Source organism: Cydia pomonella, chromosome 12 (genome assembly GCF_033807575.1).
Source record: "Cydia pomonella isolate Wapato2018A chromosome 12, ilCydPomo1, whole genome shotgun sequence".
Lineage (NCBI taxonomy): Eukaryota > Metazoa > Arthropoda > Insecta > Lepidoptera > Tortricidae > Cydia > Cydia pomonella.
The window spans coordinates 6,279,143-6,297,703 of NC_084714.1; the positions used below are offsets into that span (position 1 = coordinate 6,279,143).

Consider the following 18,561-nt stretch of genomic DNA (forward strand, 5'->3'; position numbering starts at 1 on the left):
ATAAACGTAAATTTGTAATGGAAGGACGATTTTCGAGGGATTTTGAAGGAAATTACTCTGAATTTTTGCACGAAAGCGGCTTAGTGTTGTAATGTACCTGATGTCTGTGATATTAATATTTTGATTGTCTGGTCAGTGAGGTAAGAGTAGGGAACACATAAGGTAAGTTTTCTTCAAGGCTCTACTGAGCAATTATGTAAAAGGAGGCCGAGTATTTCTCTTATCCTGAATAAATTACGTTCCATATTCTTACTTCATTGGCTAAGTGTTTTGTGTAAGTTCTATTGTTGTATCATAAATCATGTTATGTGGTAGTATAATAATGTTATTGTATTGTACAGATCAGAATCGCTTCTTTGTATTTTATTGTTTTTAATAGCGTGGAAATCAAGGTCTATTTTAGAGATCTTTTAAAAAAAATCATTGTAAATTTTCCAGTTTTCTAATGCGTGTTATTTGTGACACATTTTATTTGGTATTTTTGTATAGTTCGCGTCCGTCGCTCAAATCACCGGTCGCGTTTTCGATGTATGTATTATGGTTGGCCGTCGGTGGCCTAGGTGCCTAATTGTGGTGGTCTCTAGGCGCGGAATTCTTAACATCACCACCAGAATTATGTACTTATGGAATCTTTAGATTTTACCAAGCAGGCAAGAGTGACCGCGAGGTCAAACAGTTTAATGTATCAAGGTTTATGGAACACCTTGTATGACCGTCCAGAGACCTACCTGTGGTGGAATTTATGCAGATAAAAATTATAAAAAATGAAAAATTATTTCTAGTATTTAATAAAAATTTACTGTACCCGACCGAAAGATGATAAATTGACAAATAAAGAAAAACATTACAGGTACTGATTGTTTAATTAAGTTTTTGGCAAAATTTGATTTTTGGTACAAGCTTTTATCGCTGAATGTACTTTTTTTCCACCTAGGCAACTAATACTCATCGAGTCAATTTTAAAAACCCCAAACACAATTAGGTTGCGTTGTTTTATTACAGAGTTCCTATGTCCACCTCTTGTCTCCATCATCAGATCAGCTCGATCGATGGTACCATGATATTGCATTTTCACCCGACTTACAAATGCAAATTTCCAGCTTCATCGGAAACCGGGAAGTTGATCAAATTTAACTTGCAAGATTTGACCCGTACATAGGTTGGTAACTTGGTACATTGCAAGTTAATGAAAAGCTTGTAATTAACGTTCCCTACCCATTGGGGGGACAAGCTTTTCGCAGGAGTCCGTACTTCAACTATGGATGCATAACTTCAAAGTGGAAGTATACTTCGGCGTGTAACTTTCTCATATCATTTTGTAAAGGGTCCACTGATTACCAGTTTGCGGGACAGTATCCTGTCCAGTTTTCGGCCTGACGACGATGGTGTGTGGCTGCATGACGATTCCGGTCAGCGCAGACAGATATCGACCGGACAGTCCGTGGTCGAAAGCCGTGGCCTGTGGATGTCATAATTAATGGGCGGCTGACGGATGCAAATTACGTCAAAATAATGTTGAACGATATACGTAATATGAATACGACTACAATCGATTTAAATAAAGACGACATAATTTCAAAAAAGTTAGTGTTTTATGTTTTATTCTTGAAATAATTAATCATAATTTTTCTTTATTCGATATTTTCAGTCCATTCCTTTTATAGTTCACTATACACTTATACAGGGGAAATGACCTCTCTACATCTACAGATGTAAGAGGTGCGTATTCGTAAAGTGATACTTCATCATTATTTGGAACTTACTGATATAATAACAAAAAATGCATACATTTTTATATATAAATATAACTCGAAATTTATTAAGTCTTATCCATCTTATGCTTTCGTCACCATATTGCATCCATCGGCCGCCCTTTGGTCATAATATTGGGTGCAAATAAAACTGGTATTAGAAATACATAATAGAAATATTTTTTTTGTCCCTTTCCGTGATTTCTATACAATTTTATTTATTGACTTACATGAGAAGATTGATGAGAAGGCTATTCCGTGTATCGGAAAACGATTATCGGGTCCGACATCAGGACCGATTTCGGGAAGTGTGGACGTAATTGGTACTTATGTTCGGGCCCGAGCAAGAATATTTTTCCCTTTCACCAAATATCACCCCATCTTACAAAATTTTATATGTAAAAAATACTTTGTCTCTAATTGCCAAAAATGTTCATTGTTTGATATTTTTGCATATGAACCATTTTTTTACATTTCAAATATTGTTAACGATGTGCTGATATTCCATGAAACGGAAAACAATTATCAGGCCCGACAGGACTGATTTCGGGCCCGATGTCGGGAAGTATGGATGTATTAGGCACTGTTATGTAATTGCGGCCTAAGAGCTGTACTGAGGGCCTACCGCGAACCACGTTCGACGTGTTGCCTCTCTGTCGCACTTGTAAATTTGTACGTAAGCATGACTGGGAGGCAACACGTCGAACGTGGTTCGCGGTAAGCCCTATGTACTAGACGGGCGTACCGGACCGCGACCTTGGTCCAGTCTGAGGCCTGGGGGACTAGCCAAAATGACAATCGTTAGTGCTACGACAACGAAACGCTATATGTCTCTCTATGGAATAATATAATATGGAAGGATGATAAAGATACAGCGTTTCGTTGTCGTAGCGCAAACGAATGTCATCTTGGCTAGTCCCCTGTTCGTGTGTGGAAGATAAGATGGTCCGCCTAACATCCATCAAGGGGCTAGCTAAAGTGAGAGCGAGAAAGAAATATGCTGACTGGACCAGGGTGAATTAGAGGGAAAGAGAAAAATGCATTTGATTTAATGATTTTAGCTGTTATAGCCCAGGGTCGTGGTCCAGTACGCCCGTCTGTTGTAGCTTTAACAGCGGTAAGTTCGTATTTTCAAAACTGAGGGTCTACCGCTACAATCGAAATATCGTTAACTGCCCCCCCATTACTCGCATATGTAAGAGTTGCGAGTTCGAGAGGCAGATAACGAATTTCGATTTTCGTTATTCGCGGTAGCAAAAGTTTTTTTATACAATTCAGGTCAGGTTTCTTGCAGCTTGCAGCCCACTGTGTACATATTTACAGTGTCTACCAGCTTTATCTGTCTAGACTTTTTATGCGCTATAAATCCAGAGAATACCTAATTCCAATTTGTTTTAGACCCTCTTGCCCAAGTTTGTTTAATCCAACAAACGATTGTATAAGTTGATTGCTATTGTGAATTTATACGCCTCAAGTCTTATCTGACACAATAAACAATAAATCAAAACAACAACGTAATCAAATCCTACCTTAACGCACCGCAGGATAATCGATAAGTGCTATTGAAAGATAAACATAAATACTAGACAGGCAAGTTTCACATGTTTCATTGAAACCCATCGAACATGCGAGCGAACCATGGGTTCAATTAATTCTACACATTTAATTATGCGGTGGCCAAATTGGGAACTAAGCCGTCTCAACATACAAATTTGACCACTACCGTTTGACAGTGGCGACACCGTGACTGGCTTAGATAACTTTGCCTTCCATAACGTGTGTAGTTTTAAATTGCCTTGCAAATTTTTATTGAACGCTTGCAATTTCTATTTTAAATTTCACGAAATAAGGTTGCTTTTAGTCGATTAACAGAAAGGTAGATCGGAGTTTGGGAAAATTAGTTTTCGTATAGTACTTGTCGTACCTATGTGAATCAACGTACGAGCGTGTAGACAGTGAGTGTCGTGCGTACAAAGGGGGATGAGTAGTGAGTAGTGCCATATATGTATCCATAGAAATCGCTATATTATTATCTTCATAGGTACAGTCGAGTTCATAAATATGTATGCATTTTTTCACCTCATTGCAATGGATTAAGGTGAAGAAATGTATACATATTTATGAACTCGACTGTACTATAGGTGCATAAACTAAACGTGGCTATTTATATTTTTCATTTCTCATGCTCTGAAAGTGAGTCATTGTCTATCTTATGAAGTGAACGTTTCTGTTCTAGGGCGTTTTACTTTCCAAGTACCTACATGGTTTTTTTTTTACAAAAAATTAAGCAATGAAAATTCAGTTCTAAATAGATTTGTTTTATTATTTCGATTTTGATATTAAATAAGTTCCGATTACAAAAATAACAATATTTTTTCCTAAATTGTTAATTGAAAATACTCTCAAGAAATACTGTAAACAAACGTATTTACTTAGTACCCAAATTATTAATGTTTTGTAAAATACACATGTATTTTATTTCCCTCGTATTCGAAATGAAAAGTAGAGTGTTTAACTCGGATGAAAGGCACCCATTCTGGCACTATATTGCCACTCTCACTTTCGTCCAAGGGCCAAAATATGTGACGTCCTCAAGCAAAAGGTACCACATTTTCGTTTGCCATAAGGACACTCGGACAGGTTATTGTTAAGTATAAAGATACTAGCAAATTTCGTCCTTATAGTAAGAGACACTGTGGTACCTTTTGCTTGAGAGCGTCACATATCTCGTCTGGGATATTTGGGTGCCTTTTAATCATTTCATTCCTTGGTTAACAATCTACAATAATTATGTTAGCAAAATTCAATGGTGAAAATAAACTTTATATCTTCACATGCGCGTTGCCGACTTTTCTAAAAATAACAAACACTACTTTTTTGAAGAACCTCATTGTAGAATACCTCAGCAGTTGATTTTATTCAACAACTGGAGTGTCTAGAGTGTTCGCAGGAGGAAATAAAAGTAATTAATTTAAATCAAAACAATGTATTTTCGGCTTGTAGATTTGTTTTTTCACGAATCATTTATTCGACGCCTTTACGAATTACCTCCAATACTACGGCTTGTTCGCAACTGGCAACATCAATCGAGGGAGGCGCTCCCTCCCGTCCGCGATCGAACATCGAACACGGAATACCGGCGCGAGGCAACGGACCGTCCACACGTAGGGCGCGGTCGTTCGGCAAATTAAAAAGTAAATAAAATTGTGATGGAGCTCAAAGGAAAGGTTGCTCTTATTACCGGTGCGGCGGCCGGCATAGGATTGGCTTATAGTGAGGAATTGCTGAAACATGGAGCTAAGGTAAGATTTACGTAAAAAAATATATTTATACGCCAAGATTTTTGATTATTTTCACAAAATAACTTTAACACAATCGCGTAGCGTTGGGAAGAAGTAGGTATTAATTCGAATTTTGAATAATTATTTTTAGTTTTTAACGAAGTATGCCAAGATAGTAAATTGTCTTCCGCGTATTTCCTTTACTACAAAGTAATAAAGAAAGTTCAAGGTGAGAGTTAATGGGTTTGGAAACAAGCCAAATGCATGTAAAACTGCGATTTTATTTTAAAATGTGCATTTTTGGGCAGTTTCCTACAGTTGCACTTACCGGCGAGCCGGTACCTTATTTGTATTGATTTTCCCCGCGGTCAGTGGCGTGATTATAATGCACCAACACTTAACGTAGGGCAGAATTACTATATTACTTGAGATTTACAGGGTTTTAATACATATTTTATCAGTACATTAACTATTAACAAAGCTATATAAAATAAGGCCGTTAGGATAAAAAGCTTATACAAAGAACTTTTTCTCTAAACATACAACGCAGATAAGTGAAAACGTGTTTTTGTAAGGCTCTTTATTTTAACTTTTGTAGCAATTGTCTTGGTTTAATTTTACAGCACTGAATGACATATCTTCATTCTTTATAAAGGAAACAGGAAAAGTGAAAATTGTTTTCCTTATTACGATGACTTTTGTAAAAAGTCCCAGAAAGTATACGGACATTAAACTGGTGTATTTTCTGATTTTACTTAGAGTCGCCGCGTCGCCTACAGACGTGAAAGTTACGGAAAGTTTTTAAAAAGTTGAAAGTATTAGAAAATATTTAAAAAACTTGCAAAGAGGAAATTTCAATATTAAAAAATCTCCTTCCAAAATGTATCCACCTGTAAAACTTCGTATTTTTCATTTGGTGTTGGGAATAAATTAGAGAATAAAAAAATGACTAATTTCGATACTCATGCAAAAATGTAACTATAAAGTTTCCGAAAATTTCTCACCTGAAAACTTTTGTAATTTTGAAAACTTTCGAAGGCACATCAGGCATGCACGGGTTAATGACCTCAAAAAGTAGAGTCAAGAACCTTTTCACTGCGGGCGCAAGCGTAGACCCGTAGTGCTACGCCGTAACGCGTAGCAAGTACCCATTCTGTAGCCATGAATGAACGCGAGCGCTGCAATAACACCACAGAATACCGCCCCAAGTAAGCCACAAGGCTGCATTCGGCCTTTGAAAAAGTTTTTGGCAAAAAAATCCATTATGGTACGAGCTTTTATCGCTGACTATACTTTTCCTTCCACAGGCAACTATTACTCATCGAGACAATTCTAACAACACAAAAAACAATTAGTTTGCGTTGTTTTATAACAAAGTTCCCATGGCCACCTCCATGTCATCATAATATTGCATTTCCATCCAATTTACATATTATGTAAGCAAAATTCGGCTCAATCGGAAATAGGGAAGTGGATGAAATTTAGCATCCAAGATTTGACTCACACTAACTACATATGTAAAATAACATAATGTAATTCCTTGGATTTCACGCAAATGGCATTGAATTGGGCATATCCTCAGGAAGCCTGACAGTGACACCTACCTATCCAAAGTGGTCCTGACCTGGAAGATGCCCGGAAATTTACTTGGCGCCGTTCCGTGGAGCAAGAGTTGGGTGTATTGGGGATGGGGTGGGAGGAGGTTACCGAAGCTGCCCAGGACCGGAGTCATTGGAAGAAAATGGTTCGAGCCCTACACCCCAGCAGGGGGTAACAGGATGGAAAGAAGAAGAGAGATAAATCCCGGTCTTTTGTTAGGCTTGCGTGGGGATATAGATCCAATACCTAGAGGCCCTTCGGAGAGCTTTAATGTCATGTAATTTATTATTATGAAATAAATGAAATCAAAATCAAATCATACATACATACTAACATAATATTGCGACAATAAATTACTTTATTTTTAACGTTGTAATCATCGTGCATGGTTAGCACAAAACTGACGACGCGTATATCGGTGCACGTAAAACGTACTGCCTCTGCGAGTAATATCGAAGCAAGTTGAACTGATATTGTTTGAACGTTTTTATTATCTTGTTAAGTATGGTACTATAGCTGTAGGTCCAGGCTTATTCGTACACTTTTGCAGGTGTCATTATGCGACATCGACTCCGACATTGGCGAGCAGATCTCCGACGAGCTGGGCGCGAAGTACGGACGTAAGAACGTGCTGTTCTGCCAGTGCGATGTGACCGACTACCCGCAGTACGAAGGTACCAACCATCCTTCCCTCAATTATTCAGTAGGTCCTGCAACGGGATTTATAAAGGCCTGCAATTTTCCTTCTAAAAACTATTAGGCAACGACAGACAACACACTTACATATGTTACTTTTATAATTCTTGACCCGGGTAGTGCTTGTAGTGAACTGGTTAAGTTGCAAATGTTTCTGATGAATAAAAGATAATAATATGTGCCCGCGGCCGGCAAAACGTCCCACTTTGTCGTTTGCCATAAGGACGAGATTTGCTTATATGTTTAGACAAAGTGGGACGTTTTGCCGGCTGCGCTAACATATGGAGTCTACCTGAGTACCTGACTTACGTTACGTGTGGATACGCTGAATTGTAAAATAAGTACTTAGGGCCTGTTCACTGTGTTAAGTGTGAGTTCATGTACATTTTTTACTTGCCCTTAGAAGCAAATCGTCAGGTGACAAGCAAAACTCACTAATTACTAAAGAAATATTAAACAAAAATCAACCTTATTTTCGTAGATATATGGTTGATTATGGCTATGAACTTGTGGTGATAATTAGTGTTTTGCTTGTCAACTGACGAAATGTATATAAACTTGCACTTAATTAAGACTTATCAATGTGTAAACAGGTCCTCAAATTAAATATATTATATAAACTTGTTTGCCACTATCGTTACCTATTACTCGTTAGCAGATAGGTCCATAAATCTTAATCAATTTGCCAACTAACCTCAGGGTTACACGATACCGAGCTAAAATTTCAAGTTTAGAAACCCTTCGGAGTAAAAACATGACAAAAAGTGACTCGATGCGAAGCCATGTTATTTTTACAACAGATTGAAATTTGATCGGCATCTGCTTTCAACGCAAGGAATTTAATTAAAAGCTTGGCTTCTGAGATATTCGTGTCGCCTGTAAATTTAATTCAAAACCTAGAACAGACTTGTAAATTGTGATACTGAGTACTACGTATATAATAGTGGAGCAGGGACATGGTGCCTCTACAAAACAGACATAAAGAAACTAGACACTTACCACCTGAGGTGTCTGCGGTCTATACTCAGGATCAAGTGGCAGGACCATGTTCCCAACTCTGAGGTCCTGCGTCGTTCCGGAATGTATGGCATGGAGGCCTTACTAATGCAGCGGCAGCTCAGATGGTGCGGGCACGTCCTTCGAATGAATGACCACCGCTTGCCTAAAGCTGTGCTCTACTCTGAGTTGGCGGTGGGTAAGCGGAAGCACGGTGGTCAGCACCTGCGCTACAAGGACGTGCTCAAACGGCATCTGAGCGCTTGCGCCACCGACCCTGAGCGTTGGGAGGAGCTTGCTGGAAGAAGGTCTTCTTGGCGTTCTACCATCCATAACGGTGTCAAAACATTTGAAGATAACCGCCTCACTAGCCTAGACATAAAACGCCAGTTACGGAAAGAGAGACCTAAGCCCTCCTACGTGTACACATTCAACGCAGCTGGCCAACTTTATTGTCACGCGTGCAATAGAGTATTTAAGAGCAAGTTCGGCCTGGCCAGCCACATTAGGGCTCATGCTAGACAACGTCCATAATGTGTTTATTTGGGGTCGCCGTCATCGAAAACGATGAGGAGGACTATATATAATAGTAAGGGTAGGTACATACATACGGTCTACTTAGGTGCTTGAAGTAGTGGATGAAGTTAAGTAATGATAATACAGATCAAATGATATCGATAGTGAATCGATAACCACATACTAGGATTTACCTGCGTAGTTAATATATAGTCTTAAAGAGCGACCTCATGTTCGCAGTTACCTGCAACAATATCTTAGTATCGAAACGTGCAAAAATATCTGAAAAATCTTATATGGAGAGTTATAAATAGCGTGGCATATGTTATGTATTTTGCACCATCAACAACAGACGGTGATAAAAATGACTGATACGGCACGAAAACTTTTTAAAAACCATCAACGAATTAGGTAAAAGAGGCAGGGGCAAGGGCAGACCAAGACGTAGCTGCGTGCGTAGACCAAATAAAAGAAAAAGCTGGTGTCGTTGTCATATCAAGAGGTCAAGGATATAGCATACGAGAGGGAGAAATGGAAAATACCCCAACGATAAGAGGATTACTCTTAAGGGCCCACTGATTACCAGTTCGCCGAACGATATCGGCCTGTAGGTTATTCGAGATTGTCAGCTTTTGCGAATAACTGAAAGGCCGATATCGTCCGGTGAAGTGGTGATGTAAATTTACCAGAGTTACATCACGAATAAGAACTGTACTTATATTGTTTATCCTAAGATACTGGAATAAGCTGTGGTTACCTATAATTGGACAAACATCTACCTTTAATGTTATGTAAGCTACAGATTATTTTTTCTCTGATGTATTGTCTATTGGTGATCCTAAATAAAATAAAATAAATAAGAACGTGTCGCAGACAGTTTATAAACAAAATGCCACTAAATACGAAGTACTCGTACCTACGACAAGCAAGTTTACACTTCCTTTACCAGTTCTAACGAATTTATATTAGCGTCGCATGTGTTCTATTTCCGTAGTCTGTAGCGACAGTTTTAAATCCCGAAACTTACACGACTGATTGATTGTATAGGGGGAATAACTACATATGTTATTTATGAGATCCGATGGTGTCAGATAGGACATTTTATAAGCACGTACTGATTAATACATATTACAAATAAAGACTCGAGAAAGTAGGTAACTATGATTATAAATTGAATATTCTGAGGTTAGTATACATATATTCTTACACTGTTTGTTCTGAGGTATGTCAAAATTACAATCTTCATATGTCCTATTTTTTAGATTTTCTTAAATAACTCGTATACGGTGGCCCACAGCAAAAAATGTTCTATCGCGCAAATAATCTAAGTATATAAAATTGGTTACAAGAAAGATCCCGAACACCTTTTCGCTAGGATCAACATTTAAAAAGATATTAAAGCAGGAAAGTTAATTAAAATCAATTTTATGGTCCATTTTTCTATATTTTCATAAGTAACTCGTAAACGGTGCCAATAGCAAAAAAACGTTGTTGTTAAACATAAATAATCTATACAAAATAGATTCAGTACACGTTTTGCAAGGATCAGTATTTAAAAAGATAATTAAAATCAATTCTTAGATTCCTTTTCTTTAGTTTTTCGTTAGTAATTTGTAAAGTATGACCCATAGCCAAAAATATCTCGTACATAAATAACAACCATAAAATTTTCTACAAGAAACATATGGAACACGTTTCATTAGGATCAATATTAAATAAAAACCGGCCAAGAGCATGTCGGGCCACGCTCAGTGTAGGGTTCCGTAGTTACTCTTCCGTCACAATAAGCTAAACTGGAGCTTAAAGTATAGTAAATTGTTAACCAAGGGATGAAACGGTACCTTTCACCCAAGTTGAACAAATAGGCAAATTTGCATAATCAGTACCTAATTAAAGTACCTAAGTCTTTTTACTCAAAAACAGCTAAACTGATCATGTCCGCTATAGTTTTCATTTAATGTCTTTCTTAAGCTCTACTTCCACGATTTTTTTCATATTTTTTGGACCTATGGTTCAAAAGTTAGAGGGGGGGGGGACACATTTTATTTTTCTTTCGGAGCGATTATCTCCAAATATATTAACTTTATCAAAAAATGTTTCTTGAAAACCCCTATTAGTTTTGAAAGACCTTTCCAACGATACCCCACACTCTAGGGTTGAAGCGAAAAAAAAATTCACCCCCACTTTACGTGTACTAAAAAAAATTAAATTTTTAGATTTTATTGTACGACTTTGTCGGCTTTATTGATTTATATATCCATGCCAAATTTCAGCTTTCTAGCACTAACGACCACGGAGCAAAGCCTCGGACAGACAGACAGACAGACGGACATGGCGAAACTATAAGGGTTCCTAGTTGACTACGGAACCCTAAAAAGACACGAAAGCGGGAATGTTAATAATAATCAATTTTAATCGCTTCTCAGTTTTTCGTAAATACTTAACTCTTGAACGGTAGCCCGTAGCAAAAGACGTTTTTATGCATAAACAATGCACATACAATTTTCTACAAAAAACATTTTTAACACTTTTCTGAAAAAATAATAATAATAATAAGCGGAGATTGAAGTGATTTCGTTTCTTTGCCCGCGAGTGTATAAGTGAGTATAGTCCACAGTCACACCGTTAACTGATAATTTGTAAACCTTATTGCAAGGACGTAAGATCCATCAATGGTCAGTTCCCCTTCCACCTTGCGCAACGGGGTATAAATATGTATTAACAAGTTATATTTCTTGACAGAGGCCTTCGAGATGACGATCAAAGTGTTCAACCGGCTGGACATCGTGATCAACAACGCCGGTGTCATGAACGACCGGTTTTGGGAGCTGGAAGTCGATGTCAACTTGGTACGTTGGAAATTAGACCTTTATCTGTATTAGATAAAGTTGATTTTGGTTTGATGCACATAGCTGCAAGATGTGTGAAAGTACATTCGGAATTAGACCCTCACCAACCCTCACAGGCATCGAGACGTAACAGATAAAGCTGGGATTGGAATGACACACAACTATTTTATTATAGGTGTTTGAGATGTCGGTCAGTGTTCAACTGTTTAACCAACTTGACATCATGTACAGTCGACGCGTAGGAGTCATTCTTGTAAACTCATGTCGGTATGGTTTTCAAACACCAACGTTTTTTAGAGCAATTCAACGATAGGACGACGATAGCATGTCAACATGTGCTTCTGTCCGCGGTCAGGCGAAATCTCATTTGATTATGGAACCTTAAAAGAATTAATTAATTTATTTGAAGATCAAGTCCAGATTTTACCAATTTTTATTTAAAAAGGAACTTATAAAAGATAAGTAGTAGATACACACTTTAGCTATACTATAACTTAAGATGTTCACAGAACGGCGTCATCCGCGGGACCTTACTGGCGTACCGGTTCATGGGCAAGGACCGCGGCGGGCAGGGCGGCACCATCGTGAACACAGCTTCCACTGCATTCACAAGGCCCCAAGTTTCTACTCCCATCTATACAGCCACCAACTACGCCGTCGTGGGACTCACCAGGGCTTACGGTGTAGGTTGATTAGTGATTACCAACCCAACCCGTATGTTTAGGGTGATAAGTCATAATGGGCAAGGGCAGGGCCAGGGCGGTGCCATCGTAAAAACCGCCACTACCGCATTAACAAGGCTCCATTGGCCTCGAGCATCTATAACGCTAGCAACAATGCTGTTAAGGGGCTTATAGGGTACCTAAGTACAAAAGTTATAATAAATGGGCAAGGACAGAGCGGTACCATCGTGAAGCCGGCTTCACCCCATTCACATTCCATTAGCTTTATTTTGACGTTCATAAGCGCATTGTCATATGCCTACTTGGAAAATAAACCTTTATCACACGTAGGGTTTGCAATCCGTATCCGCGGATCTTCCCATACATTTCAGATCCGTCGTGCAAACCCTAATAACAGGGCACCTCACGGCTAATCACCCAACTTGGAAGAGACTCGATCTACCAGCCAGTTAGGGAAGCTCAAAGACATACCCGGATGCGGCGAATATTTCCACCATACTTAATTGTTTGCTTCCCCTTTGGAGCAAGTACGAGTCTGACTCACACAAGGCTGAAAATTATCCCAATTAGATTTCAGCGAAATTAATTATGTATTCTATCTTATTTCAGGACCAGTATCACGTAGGACTGACAGGCGTTAGGAGCCTGGTGTTATGCCCGGGACTCACAGAGACGGGCCTGGTCAAGGAAATACGCAAACAGCTCATGTCTTCCGAGTATGAGGCAGCTTGGCAGCGTGACAACGCCAACGCCAAGACGCAAAGGTACGTAGCCATAATGGGGCAATTATCATAGGTTTTCCCTGTCTCAAATTATGGTTTATGGGATTAGGCTTAAAAAAAAGAATTTGACACTTAGTAGGATTGAACTGGCCAACCCCCATGTAGGTAGTAGTGTTTGCCCATCGACTAGGGGTTAGGGTCCATCCCTTCTTTTTAATGGCAGAGGAATTTGTTTATTGATAGGCTGTGTGTTTACAGATATAAGGTTCTTTTTTGTATGTCAGTCCAGACGGACCTTCAAAAAGTGACTTTTTGACAAGAAATTATTTCCCAAGCGGTGGGCTGCATTGGCAAAGCAAAAATAGCAATTTATTTTTATTTTATTACAGCTCAGAGCACGTAGGACGAGCTCTGGTGGAGATCCTCACTAAAGGCCAGAGCGGCTCAGTATGGATCGTGGAAAACGGCCAACCCGCACGGGAGTGGCGTGGCTAAACTACCATCACTCTACAACCTTGCAGTATCTTATTGCGACATAAAGATATTTTTAGAGCTATGGAACAGACTTCAAGATAAAAGATAATATTTGGTTTTTGGGCGCGCGCACGTTTCTGATTAGGCGGGTCCCACAGGGCGAGCATACGCGCGAGGCAATTTCCTCACGCACAAACCGGCCAGTGTAGAAGTGCCTAGGCCGGTTTGTGCGTGAGGAAATTGCCTCGCGCGTATGTTCGCTGTGTGGATCCGCCTATTACGGCACAAAATGTTCAGAAAGACTTACAAAAGCTAGCGAAGCAGCTCGGTCTTCTGAGTAGACGCTTCGGCGAGGCACGTCTCCACCGACCGAGCTGCTTCGCGAGGCATGTGCGCGCGCGCAACGAACGCGTGGCCCTAAATTGTACGTCGTCAAAATGCACACATCGCTCCATGCGATATGGGGTCGGCACAACTCTTATTCTGGTATCTATGGTCAGGAGAAAAGCCAAAGTATTTCTAGTCCAATACTTTTTCGATCTCCTTATTTTATGAAGAAGCGCAATATATTTATCAAGCTTTACCTGAGAATGTATGGTCATTTTTAACACGAGGCATAAAAGGCGTGAAAGTTATTCTCATATAATATAGGTATACTAAGATATTTCGAACGACTGTTTTCTGCGGGTGATCCTATCCATACTTTTTTTTTTGTATAATCCATTCGATGGTCACTTGACCGTATATTATATACTGTGACTGTGTCCGATCTAAATTTAAATTGGCTCAATGATAAGACTCGACACAATCTGCCAAAAAACAACGTACTTACGCCTTCAGTTTGGCGTTATTTATGGGAATAACTAATTGTTTTATTTTAGAAATCTTTTTAACATAATTTTAAAAACCGATGTATATTCAGTGATTGTTATTTGTGTTTTATAATTCTGATGCTTATAGATTTACTTACGACTACTTATAAACTCCACGAAGTAACAATACAATATGAATACGTGATGTGGTTGTGTAAATATTCAGTTCTTTAGTATTAGAAGTGTTTGAGTAAGAAGCTGCATTTATATTTTATAAAATATATTTTACAAAAATATAGATAAGTAGGCTAAGAATAATGTTAGACAATGTATTGTGTACCTATACTTGGAAATTGTCTGTATACCTAAGGCCCTGTATAATAAGATAAGTATGTATTATAAGCACATACGTTGTTATCGGCTTGTGTATGTTACGATGTCAAACATTTTGTTGACGTGCAGTGTTACAGATAGTTCATTTCACAAAGACGAATATTTTTCTATTATTGACATTACAGTCTAATTTCGGTAATCTTTCGTGAGATGAAATATCTATAACAATTACCATGGAATTGAATACTCGATTATTTGTAAGTTCTCAACAGTTTTTTACAAGTTTGTTGCTGAGATTTTTTGATTTGCAATAAAAGATAAAAGGTATAACTATTTCGTTTGATTATTCCTTGCTTACGACAGTTTCAACCAATTTATAAAAACTAATATTGAAGTTTGTAGTAAATGTATATTTCATATTAATACAATCACCAGGTACAGTTTTTGAGTTACAGATTTTTACAAATAGTTTATAATAATGTTGATTGTCAACTTTTGCAAAATAATTTCTGAAGGACCAAGTAACAAAATCACCAATTGAACACGAAATGAAACTGTCCTTTCAACTTGATTTATTTGAGTATAAGAATCTGCGGTAAACCTAGTACAGCGTAAACATGAGGCGACGATCATCGTAACATTTACTATGTCTGGTAAGATGCGCGGCACCGCCGGCAGACAGCAGACCTACTATCACATTTTGATTACTCTATCACTAACAATAAAACAGTCAATAAAACACTAAGTCATCCAATTATTTTCATACATTTAGAGCTAATTTTACCATCATCATGCTTCTGGCAGATCTCTTTTTTAACCTCATATAATCTGTGACGACTAACCGCTGCTACTTTGAGAACGGTAAAATTAAACCCTTCACAATTTTCTAACATGTTATCACTAACACATAAGTAGGGCTGCTGTATAGTCATTGCTAGGTTTAAAAAAATAGTGGAAGTGCAATGACCTTCGAAAACAATAAAACACATTCATATTTATCTAAGTTTTACAACTTTAGGCACAAACTGCGCACAAACGAAGCTCGAGGAAAATATATATTTTAATTGGGCATGTTTATAAATAAAGTCTTCAATTATACTATGTCGGCTTCAAAACTACATAGCCTCGATACAATGTACAGGAAGGCGTTCCGGTCGCCTCGCAAACACCTGACAATTTCTCTGTCTGACGGTGAGCTTGTGACATTACCATGCAATTTATTTATAGATGCCAATGCTTGCCCAAAGTTCCACTCCATCACTCGTATTCTTACAACATACTGCGCCGAGCGCTCCTGGACAATTTGTTCGATCTCGCACGTACGGGAATTTCCTTCTTACTCCTTCCATTATTGGATACAACACTATCACACCAAAGCAATGTCCTTCAACTTAATTCACTCCGATATAACTTCCCGCAGTAATCTCCTTCCTTTAACATTTCCATCAATTTACATCTATAAAACACTTTAATCACCGACACACTTTTCCGTTACTTTTCCATTTGTGATTAGTCCTCGCGACAATAAATAAAGCTTCGATATTCGATTCAATTCCCGCGTAGCTCAGCTCCTCTTACTTGGCTGTGGACAAAACAAAACATAGTTAACAGAAAGTATGTTATGAATTTTGCGCCATGGTTATAGAGAAACAAATGTCTGGTTGTTTCTCGAAAGTAAAGTATACAGTTGTGGCTTAAGTTCTCGATGTAAGCCCAGGCCAAAACGGTTCCCAACGTAATATTGGCTGGTATCAAAATATTTACACGTTAGCTTTTGTGGTTAATGTACAATACGAAGTGTCAAAAAGTATCGCCATCTACTAGAGCATAGGCCAAAGGTATGGCGGCATCTTCTCGAGCGATGGCGCCATAACCTTTGGCCTATGCTCTAGTGGCTACAAAGTTTACTTTGACAATCCACCTCTATTTGAAATTCTCTTTGATTATAACTAAAGGCCAGTTGCACCAATAGGCCGAGGCACGTCTACACTAGCCGGTTTGTGCGCGAGGAAATTGCCTCGCGCGTATGCTCGCACTGTGTGGACCCGCTTAATCAGAAATGAAAAGTCCCACACAATAACATTTTCGAACACTAAGCTTATGAACGCCACGCACCTAGATACCTAAGATTGCCGCGCGAGGAAAGACCGAGCCAGTTATGCTCAAGATCGCCATGAAGCCGCACGTTCAGTAAGCTATCGCCACCACTGCATTTATAATAAATGTATAAAATAATAAAATTATAATAATTAGAAAACTTAACGTTTTTGAATAAAACAGTTATACCAAAACAGATTACAAGCTGGGAACACATGGTTTGAAGACTAATCCTTCAATTGAATATCCCATAATTGTCTGTCTATACAGTCACTATAAAGTTGTATTAATTTAAGACATTGTTCTTTATTCATGATGCTAACACCCAATAAACAAGCGAGGCCAAACCCTTCATTCTCGATAGATCCAGTCTATAGATCCAATAGTGAGAAAAACACAACAAACCTGACAACGTTCGACTCGGGCCACGGTACGCTTGGGCAGCCCGTGCGGTACTCATGCAAGGCACGTCCTGGCTAGCCGAGGATTTGCCTCGCGAGGCTGCTGTACGTGGCAACAGCCTTGTCAGAATATTGGGCTATAGCGCGCGCAAGTCAAACGACTACTGACGGTTTGGTGCAACAGCCCCTTAACCGCCGACATAATTTATTAGTAGTGATATACATACCGGCAGCAGTGGTGGGCGCGGGCTGCTGCGGCTGCGAGGGCTGGTTGCGCGGCCGCTGCGCGTGGCTGGGCGGCTGGTGGTTCTGGTGGTTCTGGTGGCCCTGGTGCGGCCGGCCGCGCCCGCCGCGCATCGGTCGCCAGCTGGGGAAATACGACATGCTGCATGTTACTTATAGTCTACTGCTCCCTGCTATACCACAAGTTTTTTCAAAGGTTACCGGCATGCAAGGGGGTTTGGTACGCCCGAGATAGACGGCGCGTGAAAGCCACGAGCCGTTCCGAGTCATCCGCGCCACAATACCGACTCTCGACGGCTGGCCCCCGGGCCGCGGGCCGTCCCGAGCGGGCCGGACGCGCTCTCGCGGGGCCACCGCCGCCCCAAATAGATTCTGTGTATACGGACTTGAATTAATCAGTTATGGACAATAGCGGTAACGAGCGGTTTTCACGCGCCTTCCATCTCGGGCTTAAGTTAAGAATATTTAAGTGCGCCAGGGCCACGCCGAACGTCTCCGAGTTCAGCTTGTACTTGTACTCCGGGTACTCACGGCTGCACGTGCGGGTTGTGCGGGTTGTGGCGCCAGCCGCCGCGGCCGCGCCACAGGCCGCGCCGCGCCAGGGCCACGCCGAACGTCTCCGAGTTCAGCTTGTACTTGTACTCCGGGTACTCACGGCTGCACGTGCGGGTTGTGCGGGTTGTGGCGCCAGCCGCCGCGGCCGCGCCACAGGCCGCGCCGCGCCAGGGCCACGCCGAACGTCTCCGAGTTCAGCTTGTACTTGTACTCCGGGTACTCACGGCTGCACGTGCGGGTTGTGCGGGTTGTGGCGCCAGCCGCCGCGGCCGCGCCACAGGCCGCGCCGCGCCAGGGCCACGCCGAACGTCTCCGAGTTCAGCTTGTACTTGTACTCCGGGTACTCACGGCTGCACGTGCGGGTTGTGCGGGTTGTGGCGCCAGCCGCCGCGGCCGCGCCACAGGCCGCGCCGCGCCAGGGCCACGCCGAACGTCTCCGAGTTCAGCTTGTACTTGTACTCCGGGTACTCACGGCTGCACGTGCGGGTTGTGCGGGTTGTGGCGCCAGCCGCCGCGGCCGCGCCACAGGCCGCGCCGCGCCAGGGCCACGCCG

The 18,561-nt window shown here is 40.5% G+C and overlaps 1 protein-coding gene and 1 long non-coding RNA gene across 2 annotated transcripts; one reads left to right on the forward strand and one right to left on the reverse strand.

The window, feature by feature from the left end:
* Window positions 1-4,735: 4,735 nt before the first annotated feature.
* On the forward strand, window positions 4,736-15,042 carry LOC133523360 (15-hydroxyprostaglandin dehydrogenase [NAD(+)]-like). The gene is made up of 6 exons (XM_061858884.1): window positions 4,736-5,053; window positions 7,182-7,305; window positions 11,582-11,688; window positions 12,198-12,371; window positions 12,981-13,135; window positions 13,483-15,042. The coding sequence occupies exons 1-6, from the start codon at window positions 4,961-4,963 to the stop codon at window positions 13,586-13,588; spliced, it is 759 nt and encodes a 252-aa protein (XP_061714868.1). The 5' UTR covers window positions 4,736-4,960; the 3' UTR covers window positions 13,589-15,042.
* Window positions 15,043-15,101: 59 nt separating this feature from the next.
* LOC133523363 (uncharacterized) lies at window positions 15,102-18,086 on the reverse strand. Its single transcript, XR_009800216.1, has 3 exons — window positions 17,985-18,086; window positions 17,438-17,595; window positions 15,102-16,294 (listed from the first exon to the last, which is right to left on the reverse strand). It is a non-coding gene; the product is annotated as an uncharacterized LOC133523363 (long non-coding RNA).
* Window positions 18,087-18,561: the final 475 nt, after the last annotated feature.